Source organism: Theobroma cacao, chromosome 9 (genome assembly GCF_000208745.1).
Source record: "Theobroma cacao cultivar B97-61/B2 chromosome 9, Criollo_cocoa_genome_V2, whole genome shotgun sequence".
Lineage (NCBI taxonomy): Eukaryota > Viridiplantae > Streptophyta > Magnoliopsida > Malvales > Malvaceae > Theobroma > Theobroma cacao.
Window position 1 is genome coordinate 13,367,844 of NC_030858.1, and position 15,257 is coordinate 13,383,100.

Genomic DNA, 15,257 nt, shown 5'->3' on the forward strand with positions numbered 1-15,257 from the left:
TTTACCGATAGCTTTATAAAAAATTATTTTACAAGAAAATAGTTTATTTTATTGAATATTTTTATTATATTCAAATGGTCAAATTTTCACTTCGAATGAACGTTTTAGATCCTTAATTTGTTTTTAAATCACTAAATATATATTTTCTGCTTACCTACTATATTTTTAGCAAGTTTTGAGATTTTCAACGAAAAATGACGAAAATGCCCCTGTGAGCCAGAAATCAATATGTTATGTTCTGATTTGGAAATGACTCGTAATCCTTCGTATTACGATATTTGATAACTATTGCTCACCGGGGAAGTGTGCAAGCTAATATGAGAGCCTTGAGAGGTTTCAATCGACATTCGGGGTGAAGAATGTCTGTCGAGTCTTCGCGGCGATTGTCACTGACCCAATTGGGAGTTCCGGGTCGTGACATTGACTCTCATCTTTCAATCTGGTGTTTTCCTTGGTTCCTTTCAAGTCCTCCAAAAGGTTATTTTTATAGGCTTTGAAGTTAGGCCAAGTTGGGTGAAGAAAGAATTCAATTCGAACTAGGATTTCCTCGTCAGACTATGTGAGTCACAGCTTTGCCTAATTAATTAACAAAAATCATAATTGCTTTAGGATTGTTGCAGTGCATCAAATTCAATAAGATTTTTCGAACTGGGTAAAGTAGTAAACGTAAAAGTTGTATATTTTTCTCTTATCTTTCCAATGGTTTAAGAATTTCTTCATTTTGAGCTCTGTAGAGAAAGTTATGGCCGAAATACCGAAACATGTGCAATGTAAGTATGTACCTTAAAATCGCTCTCCTTCTTTCACTAAAATTCTTCTTTCATCAAACACCTACAAAAGCACAAATAAATTAATAACAACCTATCTTATCCACATTAACACCAAATTAAGCACAAAATTAACCATGATTTGATTGACTCACCTAAAATAACTAATTTAAAATAATTAAATAAAATCTACTAATTTTCTTGGCATTACTATAATAACTAAGCTAAATTACTATCTAAATTAAGCTCAAATAACTCTATATCATAGAGTTATTAGTATTATGTTACAGTATATTATTGTGTTAAAGGTTGTATAAGACGAACTCTCTTTGTTAACCAATGTATGGCTTGTAAATGATATGTCTATGTCTTAGTAATGAACTCTGAATGATGTGCCGAGAGGCAATGTGTATGAACTATGAGATTATGTGTTAAACAAATATATGTTGGTTATGTAAACCCATGGATACATGTTTTGTGTTTAAATTGGAGTAATATTTCTAAGGCTTCTTCGGGTCTCGTGGACTTCACCTAGTGGACTCATGCGTTAGTCACAGCCCCCTGGTTTGAGCTGTGACAAAGCGATTAAGTTCTTAGACCCAAATATCGCGACAAATGAGTTTTAATTTATTTTATATGGTAAAATTTCGTGTTACTTGATCAATTGGGGCTATCACATGTGAGCTCTAGCTTATTTAGATACTACCTTTCTTTTTACAAGATAGAGTACTAAGATTCTAACTTAAAATTTTTACTAATTATACTTGATCTTTTACCATTTGAGTTATAAATCCAAATGACTTAATTAGACAAGTATAATGTACAGAATATATATATTTATATTTATATTATGTTTGAACAAATTATTATGTTAAAAAGATAAAAAAAAAACCATTTAGGAAGCGTTTGCACTTAATATTTGGATAAAACAATATATAGTCCCCACATAGAATACCTAATTATTTAGCATGGTTAGTACTCCTTTCGGAGTAATGGTGGCTGTTATCAGCCTATACCGTAGCCCGCAATGTATTAATATTGTTTGTAAGGTGTACAGTGTCACATTTAGCGGCACTGAAGTTTGAAGACCAGCTATAAGGAAACAGGGAATAAATTCCATTAACATAAAACCCTGACCAACATAATTTAGCAATCTTAGAGTCTCGAAATGTATATGCTATCTAAGAGACCCCTTGATGACAGTCCCTCATTCCTTTGGGAATCCACCACACATTTTTAACGTTATAACCAGCTTTGCTTCTTTACCAGGTAAAGTACTTTTAGTATATATTCATAATATATTTCTGTTTTCAAAGCCAAACTATATTGAACGTGAATACAACAAAAGCATATCATATATGTATACATATATATTACATACAGTACTAATAATAAAAATAGTTTCAAATCTTTTTATTAATTAGACTCAAATTTTATGCATTTACTAATTAAATTTAATATTTTATTATTGTAAAAAACCAAAAATCCTTGAACATGGTGATCTTTTATTATTTCTAATATTATTAATATTTTAAGATTTTAATTTTAAGCAGGGGTGGAGCTTCCTATAGTCATTTTTAAAATTTTTCCCTTACCATATAAAATTTTTAAATTTTTTATAAATTCTCTTAATGGCCCCCTCAAAATAATTTTTTTATTTAATAAGTTATACAAATAAAGAATAACAAAATGATCCCATATACCTCACTCAACTTTAAAGTGTTTTTTTAATTTTTTTTCTTTCAATTTATATTATTATTTTTTTATATTTTTTTTATTTTTTTCATTTCTACTCATTTACTCATCTGTTTTCAGTCTTTACAGATTTTCTTTCATAAATTTCTATGAACCATCAACCATATTCTTTTTCTTTCTTTTTTCTTATGTCATATGTGGGTTCTATTTTCCATTTGTCATGTTCTTCTTTTTCTAGTATGTGGATTTTACTTTTTTATGATTTTAATCTTTAAAAATTAATAAATTATTATGTAGTTCTCAAATATAGGTTGTAGTATTGCACTGTTACTTAAAATTTCATCAATGAATCATTATTTAATTAATCCTAATTATGTTAGAGGAAATTAATTTGAGTATATCTTTTTTATGTGCTTTACATTTTATATTTAGTTGAAAGGAAATTATCTTGAATATATAATCTTAAACAGTCCTGATTAAATAAGAGAAAATTATATAAACTTATAAATCGTATTTAACTATTTATATTTTATGCATTATAGTTTTACATTTAGTATTATAAATTTAAACAGAAATAAAATAAAAATATTGGATATTGATTGCATTAATTTTTTTTTTTAGGTTTGATTAAAGTATGAGTTAGTTAAAAACAATTAACCAATTCTTTAAAAGAAAATATGCAAATTATTTAAATGAATCTCCTACACTTGAGCCACCAAGCCTTAATACTTCAACTCATGAATAAGAGTAATGTGAATCAAAACATGTAAAACTCAATCTTAAAGAAATTGACGTTTTTCAATACGTAATCAATAATTAATAAATTTAAATCCAAAAAACATGACCGAATATAATTTTCCCAAAAGACAATTGTAAGTTTTTCTTTTTAGATTTCCATGTTATATAAAATTATTTTCTAATATCATTCTTTTGATTGTTAGTTAACTTTAAATTATTAGTTTTTAAAATTTTTAATCCTTATTTCAGTGTCTTTGGCCCCCTCAGCAAAAATTGGCTAACTCCATTCCTGATTTTAATCAATATATAAAAAGTATTGAATGAATATGATATGTTAACTAGATAAGCTTGACATTTTAATAATAATTTAATATAATAGTTTCTCAAAAATGAGATTCATATAACTAAGACTATATATAAGTAAAATATATTTAAAATAATAGAAGAGTGTCCAATATAAATTTCTTAAAATCTAAATGATTTTAATATAATTAGAATTTTAAAATGATGAGAGGGAATCCGAATTCGAACTCGAAATAATTTAATAGATACGACTTGAGTTTTAGAATGGATCGATAGGTGTAGTAATTGGATCTTGAAATTACTGGATCTAAAAGGATTGGGAATCGAATAACTCCAGAAAGCAAACACTGGGAAACCGAAAATAACCTAACCTAAATATCACAAAATGACCCGTGATCTGAATTCACTATTTATGGCATGACTAAATAGTACCTGACTACAACCAATAAAGAAAGAGGGAAGGAAGCAAACATGAGAAACTAAAAGAAGCAGGTATATTAAGCTTAAAGCCAATTACGTTTTTTTTTTTTTTATAGTACAGAACAGTTTTAACGCATTCCCTAAACAAGTAGAGGAGCAGTCACTATGAAATGCTATAGGAAAAGTTCTTTTATTCAGAAAAGAAAAAGAAAAAAAAAGAGAAGGCTACAGGTAAGTCTAGATATATATATATGAGTTATGAGCAGCTGCCATTATAATTAATCCAATTCCCAATTAAGGACCAGACCATATCAAAATCTCATAGCAAATGGGCTTTAATTTGCTTCTTTTCTTTCTTTCTTTCTGTATGTTTGCACATATATAACTTCCTTGACAAATACACCATCCTCTCATAAGATGGCAAAACCCAACAAACTATGCCCCTCCTCTAATCTTCCTTGAATTCCCCTTCGCTGGCAGTATCCGAATTCTCTTAGCCACACGTACAAAATCCCTATTTTCACACATACAAGAAAATTTTAAAAAACCTTAATCATACTAAAAATGGAAAACAACAGGGTGGTTTCAAACTACCAGTACTAAAATTTTTAGAATAATTGTTGTTTAAGGGAAAGAGAAATGCTTGAAATTATATAGTAATAACTAAACGTACTTCCAGTTGAGGTCTCCAGCAAGAAGAAGATCGTTTTCCATGTCTTCATAGGCAACGAGGTGACCAGGAACAGCGTTGGAAAGATCAAGTTCATTCTCCGAGGTGGGTCCATCGTCGTTGCCCTCCACAAACATTTGCCTGAGAGCCTTTGCAAGGCTATGGTAGCTTGCATGCTTATGGAGACTGATGCGCTGACAGATCGAACGGCCTTCGAGCACCACGGTCACTGGCGGGACGACGCTGGAAACGAGATCATCATCGTCAAGACCAGGGAAACTCTGGACTTTGGTACCGTTGTTAGGGTTAGGCAGGAAGGGTGCAGAAGAGTGATGAGATGGGATTGGAGCAGCTGCAACGGCACCAACAAATCCGGTGGTGTTGATGTTGGGAAATCTTCTGTCTTGCAATCTCCTTTTCAAGGAGTCTTGTCTTTGAGATTCAAAGCTGTTCATCCCTCTCTTTCTCTGGGTGAGGGACTGCTAGTACTTCTAGTTTGGGACCGGTCGCTGGCTTTGTATAGTTGAATTATAAAAGGTGATTATGTATGAGTTGTACTTGTCTTTTTGGGAGGGGAGATACAGCTAGGAAGCTGAAATGAATTTGGTCTACACGGTGGGGGTGTGGGGGATTTTATGTTAAAAGGAGAGACAGAATTCAATGAGGAAGCTGAAAAGGGTCGGGGATTTGGTGGGGTTATTGAGAGAGAGAGAGTGAATTAGACAAATGGTTGGGAACTGAGGATTGCCGCGTTTGTTTTGTGTTTTGATGTGGTCTTGGTGAAAGGAAAGAGAGAAGGGGAAAAAGAAAGGAAAAAAACAAATGATATATATAAACAGAAATAAATGAGAGAGAGAGATAGCACAAATGTCGGGAGGGGTCAGGTTGGTGTCTGAAAACCAGTCCAAACTTTGTGTTCTTTCGGTTTCTCTCTTCCAAAGCCATTTAATATCTCTGCTCTGCCCCTGAATCTCCCAGTTTCTTCACTCTTTTAGACCCAGCTCTCACTTTCTTATATGATTGCCTAAGCCAAACATTCACTCCATAAATAGAAATATCAAGTAGTAAAAGAGAAACGCACCCGCAACATTTGTCTCATTAATAAATGTATAATTCTCTTACTTAAAAGAACAGAATTCGAATTATCTCTCCTCCAATTATAAAAAATAATAATAAAAGAGAGACAGATTCATGCAAGTTTAAGTGCTACATGGTACTTTTTTTAGAAAAATTTTTAATTTCTTATGAATAAAAATAGTCAATTTGTGTTTTTGTAAAAGATAGATTTGGCTAAGACAAGAATAGCTGGGGTAATATTATAAATGTGCGGAATGAGGGGGAGAGAGAGCAATGGGTGGGAGTGGTGGGGGAAGAGAGAGCAATGGGTGGGAGTGGTGGGGGAAGGGGAAGGGGATGTTTGCTTGCAAGTGCAAAAGGTGGTGTGTGCCACAATGTTTCAATAATTAAGTTGGGCTGGATTTTGTTATAAATTACTAATACCTTCGTATATACAAGAATTTTTCTTGCTTCTAAAATAATAGTATTTATGGGGATGGAGATCAAATGCGTGAAGTAAAAGCAAGCTGGTAAACTTTTACTAGGCAAATATATAAAATAAAGATTTAAAATCAAAGTAGTACTAGCTAGCAAAAACAATTTCTTTTTTTTTAATTAAAATATTCTTGTAAATTGAAATGCTTGGGCCATAGAGACGACCGCGCTACGGTCGGCGAACGGCTCGCTTCTTTGACTATTGGGAAGGTCGGGAACTTCACGTCATTTTTCTTTCTTTTTTTTTCTTTTTTAAATAAAAATTAATAAATGTATATTCATTAAAATTAATTTTGTCCTAGGAAAGGACAATTATGCCTCAACCTAAATGGCATATTACAAAGGCATTTCATTTTCATACTTTAATATTTATTTATATATATATATATATGATTTTATTATAAAAAAGGAAAATTCTTATTTATTTCGTAAATCAAATTCGAAATTTTGAAGTTCAAATTTTAAATATATATAAAGGTTCAACCAATGGATATACATATTTGGTGCATAAGGGTAGTTTCATAGTTTGGCTCGCCCATGCTTTGAAGATGAGTTCCACGTGCTTTGGCATAAAACAAGATAGAACATGGTACTCCACCCACAAAACAACCACAAAAGTTTGTGACTTAGCTTCTAGGGTTAGCTACTTCGGCCTAAAAAGTTTTATGGACCATGTGATAGGTCATACTGTTTTAATTTAATAAAAAAATTGATAACTTTATATATGGCGGAAAAGTGTATCATAAAAATAATATTAGAAGATTAATCAATGATATAAAGGTTATTTATTGAAAAAATAATTAGTATACGTTGAATCCATCGTTCCAATAGTTATAACACCTCGAATATATATTAATTACGACTAAATATATCACTTATTTTGGTAATTGTTATCGTGGTCATTGAATATACAGGGACTCATGTTTAACAAAAGAATGAGAAAAGAACAAAAAACTTTTACCCCAAAATATACCCCGTCTCTTTGCCCCATCAATAAAATTTTGCCACATAGGAAAAATAAAAAGTTTTATATTTAACAACAAATTCCTCTTTCTTCTCAGCAATCGTAGAAGCAAGTAACAATAACTGGTTCTCAGGCAAAACACCCTTACCCAAAACCTTAAAAGTAACCAAACTGGGTAACACCATTCAAAGGGCATCCAAGGCCTCTTCCATCACAGCAGCAGATCCATTACTTCCCTGTTTATAGGTAACAAAAGAGAGCATGAAGGTAATTGTTGCATATTTGTTGGCTGTATTGAGAGGCAACACTTGCCCTTCACTTGACACTACAAAAAATAAAGTTTTTTCTGACAAAATTTTTTACTAGAAAAAGTTAACATTACGTCAAAAATGTCTTTTTTCAATAGATTTTTTTTATAAAATATTCTGTTAGAAATTTTGTTGTTAAAAATATCACTAGTAGTACTTTTTATTGAAAATTCATCGAAAATTTTCAACAAAAATTTTTTAGGAAAAAGTACATACTTCCATTGGAAACAGACTACAAAATTGTCAACCATATCACATCAATTTCATCGAAAAAGAAATTCTTTTAGAATTTTCATTGGAAAAACATTTCCAATGGAAATTTGGTAAAAATTTTCAACTGAATTTTCCTTTAGTAATGTATTTTCAAAAAAATATTCCGTTGGCAATTTTCGATGAAATATTTCTTTGGAAATTATTACTGAATTTTATCGATGATGATTAAATTATCAATTGACATTCACAATTCACATTCAAGATTTATAAGAAAAATACATATTAAAATTTAAAATTCAAAGTAAAGTTGATGTAATTAAAAATCATCATAAACACACAATATCTAAAAATATCGAATAAATATAAACATAAAGCTAAACAAGCTATTAGATACTTACTAAAAAATATTTAAGTCCAAAAACGCAAAAGAGGTATTATATCATGAAATGTCACTTTCTTACTAATCATGATTTAAACTTAAAGTACATGCATTTTCTTATTTCAAAAATGCATTACTCACGATAATCTAAAAGACATTCTTTATGTTGTGTAATTAATTTTTTAAAAAATTACCAACTACTGCTCTGTGTTTGTGAATCATATGTGCATTCTAAGCCACCAAAAGTTGTAAAATTGTGGATTGGACCATGAATGCAAAATATGGATAAATTTCCAAAAAACAAAAAAAGCACCAACCAAAGGACCGGTCCTTGAAACCCTTGGCCTTGTCTTTAACATCGTGAGGGACCATAGGCCAGAGCTTGTCGATGTTGGTGATGGGGCAATAGAACTTGTTGCGAAGCCATGGGTCTGTAGACCTCTTTTTTACAGGTTCATGAAATGGGTCATCATTTCGTTGTTCTGGGAATGTCTCTCGGCTTGTGGAAGTTGCTTGAGAGAGAAGTGGCACAAGAGAGTATTGAGTTGGGAGAAATTTCTAACCGAAATTTAACGTCAACATTAATTATGCAACGTGGCAAAATCTAGTATGCAAGCAAAGAAGGGAGCACAAACTCGGGTTAGAAGATGTCCATTCATGACAAAGAGGCTGTTCATTTGGAGGAAAAGTAAGAGAGAAAATTTTGTCAAATGAAGAATATTAGGGTTAGTTAATATTTTATATTTATACTTATGATCAAATGTTTTATTTGATATCTAAAGTTTAAAACTTTACAATTATATACATTAATATTGATTTTATTGAATAGTTTACATTTGAGACAAATTATTCCGTTAATCCAATGGATAAGATGATTAAAAATAGTCAAAATCAAAATGTTAGGTGTCTCCTATTGATTATTTTTTATCACATCACCTATTTGATTATCAGAGTTAACAAGGTATACAATTTACTTAACAATATGAAAATTAGAGTATTTAATTGCAAAATTATATTCTTTTGGTATCAAATTGACCATTTTACTATAGTTTAGATGTCAAATTTGTAATCATTGAAGAATATTCCATGCTATTAGGAAGCTTAAGTTATAAAAATTTGCATTTGAGCATTTCTGTAGTTGATGGTTCTAACCTTTACATAAACAGTTAGATTTTAACTCTCACTTTTCTAAATAAAAAAAAATTATAGACGAGGGAAAATTTATTGTTGTTAATTACTTTAAAATAGAGGTCTCTATTGACTAGGTCGAGTCAAGCCTACTGGAATTTCCTTTTTAAAAGTCAAGACAAAACTCGACTTAGTTCATCTATTTACTAATTATTTTATTATTTAAATAATAAAATATTTATTTTTACATTAATATTTAATACTTTAAAATAAAAAATAAATCAAATATATTGTATATTAATGTAATTATCTACTAAGTGCTTGTTTGACTTGACTTTTTTTCAAGAAGCTAGGCCAAATAAAATTTTTGAAAAGCTTTTAAAAATATTTTTTTTTCTAAAAAACAAAATTTAAAAAAAAAAAGAAATTTAAAGAAAAAGCTCCAGAAAAAAGCTTTCTTTTATTTTCTTTTAAAAACATATCAGCTTTTCAAGAAATACCCTCTCTCTCAATCAATCTCCCTCTTCTCTTCCTCTCTTTACAAATCACCATTCTCCAATGCAAAATCGTAATCTCTCTCTCCTCTACCTCTCTCTACAAAGACTACTAAAAAATAGAAAAAAGAAAACACAAAAGACCTAACAATAGAATAGCAAAATCTATGATTTTTTTTTTTACAAAGATTAAGAGAAAAGAAGACCAGAAATTCAAAGCTGCATTTAGGTACTATTTAAAGGTTTTCTCTCTTCTTCACTCAAAAAATCTAATACTATTGCTACTACACATGTTTGAGAGTTATTTCATTTTTTTATAAATTTCTTTGATTTTAACATATGAAATCGTATATAAATTCGAAGCAGATTTCTTCTGTTTTGTTTTGTTAGGTGATTGAAAATGGTATGAATATTATTTATGGTAATTTTAACTAAAATTAGAGTTTATATAATTTATTTTACCAAACAGCTTTAACTTAATTTTAAAAGCTATTATTTTTCATAATAGCTTTTAAGCTAAAAAAAAAAAGCTAGGCCGAATAAGCTGTAACGTCTAGTTGGGCTTGAGCTTAAAATTTCATGCCCCAACTCAACCTCAAGGGCATGACCACGTAACTTGTTCTTTATGTTTATGTATGCTCTTGAGCCAATTGGATTGGTCGAGGAATATGTATTGTCATTTAATGGATATTTAATCTCATAATAATATGTTATAAAGGTTTTCCTTCATGTTTGTACAAAAATAAGAAATTATTTAAGTACTAATTGGATGAAACCTATGGAATATAAAATGCCTTGCAAGGGAATTTAAAGTTGATACAATTATGAGATCTTTATGTGTCAAAGTCATGTTCATAAAATAGTTCTTGGTCAATGTATTGTCAAGATAAGGCATTGACAATGCTCAAAAACTGGTACATATTAAATCTCTTTACTTGAAAAGTAAGCAATCGATCTCATATATTGAAGTATATGGGATATTTAAAGATAACATGGGTGTTTGTTAGAGAACAAGTTCACTAAACATGACCCGCAATGAGAACTCCATTTGAAATTTCACTCAAGTGTCTATGGAATATGTTCTCATATGATAGTCATAAAACTAGTCCTTGGACTTGAGACAACAAGTCATCTTGTATAGGAAGTGACATATTTTAATTTCACCTTTACGGTTCTAGAGGTGACTAGGTGCCTGAACAAGGTGTTTTTGGGTATGGCATGAAACATGTAAAGGTGAATTAGTGGTCAAAAGAAGATTCATCACCCCAAGTGATAAAAGGGGATATATCTCATTTGTTCTTAATTTAAGATTAACTTATATAAATCTTTGGTCAAAGCATGATGAGATTGAGGAAAGTTGGTTTCCTAAATTCATAAGGTTAATCATGAATCAAAAGAACTAATATGGAATGTCATAGGTAGACATTGAGCCATGCTTAATGTCATATTCAGGATATATGATAAAAGAATCGTATTGCACTAAGAGGCTTATCACTAAAGGCTTTGTCAAATTCTTTAATTGACTCTTTAACATTTGAGTAACTATGATGTGTTGCTAGATATCACGCATGATACATAAATATAAATCAATTATTAAATTAACATTTGATTATGATTTATATTTGTTGTCAACATGTTAAAAGCCTAATGGGTCACACACATTAAGTGACATGCTTAAGATTAAATAAGGATAATCAATTACGTTGGACTTAATTGAAATAGACCAAAAATAAAGTGAAAAAAATAATTAAGTTCACAATGACTTAATTGAATAAAAATACAAATGTTGTATCTAGGGTTACAACTAAGTTTGGTTATATAAATATGTTATGTTAGCCAACTTAAACTCTAAACCTCGAGCCACTCTTTTTAGCCGAATCATAAGAGGAAGAAAAGAAAAAAAATAGTGTTTTTTCTTTGTCTGAAAGAAATAGGATTCTGCTAGGCTTGTTTTGGTCTTTCTGTTTTCTAAAAACAAAACTTACTAGTACAAGCAAAATTCCTACCTTAAAAAGGTCTTATTCTATCATTGTGTGGATTTTTGTTAGATACCAAACACTTGAGTGGTTGAATATTTGATGAATCTTGAAGGTGAAAAAGCAAAGATTTCGACTGTAGGATTTCAGACTATCTTCTAGCACAAGCATAATTTTGTTTTAGGTTTCTTTCTTCATTACAAGCTTTTTTGGATTTAATTGGCTCTTGATTATGATATCTAAAGCAAGGTTTATGACACTTGAACTTATGAATGTTTATAATTAATTTGAAAAATGCATGAAAAATGCAAACAATTGATCCTGAAGGATTTGACTGCTTCTTTGATCAAATGTATGTTTTATTTTTCTACTGTGTTATGCTTTTAATCTCTAATTAATTTCATATTTGAACATTAAGCTGAATCCCAACACTTTAAGCACCTCAACTTTTTTAGTTTTCTTAAATATGAAAACCCTCAAGGGCATTCAATTTGAAATTTATATTTCAAAGTTATGATTTAGTTTTAAAATTTTTAAAAATTACATGTAACCAATTAAAAAACGAAATTGTTTCTTTTTCTTCTCACTAAATATATGTGTTTTACATTTAAATATTTGATTTGATGAAACATGTATATCTCTACTCAAAAAGTTTTTTCCTATATGCCACTTAACTAAATTCTCTTGAAAATTTCCAAATGCACTTTATATAGTTTCCCTTCCAACATTTTGTTTACTATTCTATATTCTATATATTTGACCCATACCATTTGTATCGCTTCATACATTCTGCAATATAGATTTATTTGTTCTCTTAAACTAATATTTTATCTCAAGTGTCTTAACTCATTCAACTCATGAAATACTTGTCTTTTTGTATTACTTTTGCCTCACCTTACTCGACTGATACATACTATCACATCCCAATTTCTGGAGAGATCATGACAGATACTTGAACCTACATGGGTATAGCCCACTAGGCCCAAACAAGCCTAAACCGTTAATGCATGGGTTAGTTATCCATTGTATTCACATACATTTCCATTCACAGTTAAGAATATGCAAATAATTCATCAGGACCACCACAATACGGAACTTCTCAACATAAAGTATGGTTTCTATTACATATCATATAAATATTCACAATGTCATAACAATTATGGTCCGACATGCATCCCATGCTTATATTGCTATTGTTCATCCACCATAGTCCTATCATCCACATGCACCTATATCTGGGGCTCAATATAATGTTCAGAAGCATAAACAAGTACAAGTATATAAACATTTATTTACATAACTAAGTTCATTATCAACATAACAGTCCAAGAACTAAACTTGACACATTGTAGAGTGTAACAACATTGGGAAGTGGGAAAAAAAGCTCTTCCACACCTACCACGAATGAGTTGGGCTACTACTCTACAAGTCACCTTACTAAGCAAGCTAATGATCTATAAAACAAAATAAGGGAAAATAATGGGTGAGTTACAAAGCCTCTACGAGTGAATACGAAGAAAAAGACAAGTCAAGGCGGAGAGCCTTTGCAAAAACACATGATAACCATGTAAATCCTTTCTAAGACAATATCTCATTTCAACATTTCCATAAATGCATATGATTCTTAATTTGCATAAAAGGGTAATAATATATAAAGCTCAACGTACAAAACATTTGTAAGGAGAAATCATAAAAAAGTTCTCGGACTCATGAATTCAGCATCATTCATTCATAACATGAATGTATCATCCAATAATGATTCATAGCATCATTTCCACATAAGCACAATAATCATCAAGTCACCAATCATAGGCATCATGATATCCATTATACAAGTAAGGTGTCAATCTATACCATTAACAAAGACAATGGGAAAATAGGTACTTTTGCCCAATTCATCCCTATGGTATTCTTACCCCAACATCGGGCTTGAGGAGGGGAAAAATGGTACGTTTTTCCAACTTGACCTTGTGGTATTCTTACCCCCACATCGGGATTCATAAAAGAAAAAGATGGCACATTCACTAATCTTGACCTTATGATATTCTCACCCCCACACTGGGATTCATTAGGGAAAAATATGGCACGTTCACCAATCTTGACCCTGTGGTATTATTATCCTCGCACCAGGCTTAAATCAACATAACACATAACTAAAAATTCATACGAGATCCTACCAAGATCAAGCATCGAATAGCAAATCATGACATTCATATGAATCTTGAAATGATGGAGACCTACTCATCCATATTCACATTCTCACATTTTATGAACATTATATCATCCACATTCACTTTCTCAAAGAGATGTCTCATTACCCACATTGGCTTGTAGGTTGGAGTAATCGAGAAACTTTGAACAAAATCATTTAAAAAGGCTTTTCTCTCTTGTTTAAAATTAATATGTAATAAAGATATCTACTTACATAATAGATTTGAAAACCTTGTCAAAATCATTTATGCACAATCAATCAAATTTATCGATTTCGTAACAGCATTTAAATTATGCAATTAATACCAGTCGATAAATCATGCTAGCTTTATTGTATAACATACTTGAAAAACTGCATCCACTCACTTTTGGAAAGTTGATTTCTACGAACACACAAATCTCTAATCTAGAGAAACTCTTGGACTTTCAACTATTCCTAAATATCCAACAATTATTGTAATCAATAAGTTTAGGTATGGCATAATAATCATTTTAGTCTACTTGGGAACTATTCAAGTTCACTTAAAACTAATTTTCTGGCTTAAATCTACTACTACTAACACAATATATGCTTAGAAATCTATAAATCCTTCATATTTACCTTAGGTAAGCCTAGATGCTTAGGAAAATCATAAAACTAAATTTTTTTTTTTTAGTTTCCTGCTTAGTTGGGTCTTAGAGGATCATACTGATCAATTCTCCATGAATTAATTATACTCATGTACCCAAGAAAAAAAATTAAATTATAATGTAATGGGGTTATTATTATATCTATAAATGCACATTGTGCAACATCCTAGACCAATAGTAATGAACTACTCTATTATTTACTCATACGGCTTGATGACATTTACCCAAATTTATATGCTTAAAATAAATATCATTGAAACTTTTGTAAGATTCTATATAATTATTCTTAGACTTAATTTCTCATTAACCTGTAGAGTTTAAATGTTGTAGAGAAAGTGTAAGTACGTTCAAGGGTTATAGGTGGCATTAAGAGTTTGGGTCTATCAAATTTAGACTAAAATTGTAACGGCGGGGTGTGGTTTTGAGTAGAGATAATCATATTTATTTGATTATATTCTTAAAAGTTTGAACTGATGTAAGTCTTGATTTTTGCTTTTCTTTTTGGGATCAAGTTTACTGGTTTAGTCCCAAATTTATAATTACAACGTGAATGAGTTATCCAAACTAGAAAACATCAGCAAGCACGAGAATTGCTTCAGTTTGATGCAAAACCTGATTTGCCAAAAGCCCTAGACTTCCGCAGGCTTGGGATTAGATGGCCAAAGCACCCCAACTGATGTAATAATTTTAAAGAGAAAAGGCAGGGAGACAAAGTGGGGGATGATGATGATGATGATGATGTAATTCACAATAAATGATACATATTGGAGGGTAGATAGAAACTAGAGAACGTAACATGGAGGGCAGATA

The 15,257-nt window shown here is 30.6% G+C and overlaps 1 protein-coding gene across 1 annotated transcript; it reads right to left on the reverse strand.

Annotated features, from left to right (window-relative positions):
- Positions 4,039 to 5,476, reverse strand: LOC18589307 (auxin-responsive protein IAA33). The gene is made up of 2 exons (XM_007014210.2): positions 4,597 to 5,476; positions 4,039 to 4,437 (listed from the first exon to the last, which is right to left on the reverse strand). The coding sequence occupies exons 1-2, from the start codon at positions 5,046 to 5,048 to the stop codon at positions 4,359 to 4,361; spliced, it is 531 nt and encodes a 176-aa protein (XP_007014272.2). The 5' UTR covers positions 5,049 to 5,476; the 3' UTR covers positions 4,039 to 4,358.

Excerpts from the sequence above, each read along its gene's own strand:
- LOC18589307 (XM_007014210.2), bottom strand. The coding sequence starts at position 5,048 with ATGAACAGCTTTGAATCTCAAAGACAAGACTCCTTGAAAAGGAGATTG. Across the intron at positions 4,438-4,596 it reads GCTGGAGACCTCAACTGGAA|GGATTTTGTACGTGTGGCTA; the intron begins GTACGTTTAGTT and ends GTGTGAAAATAG.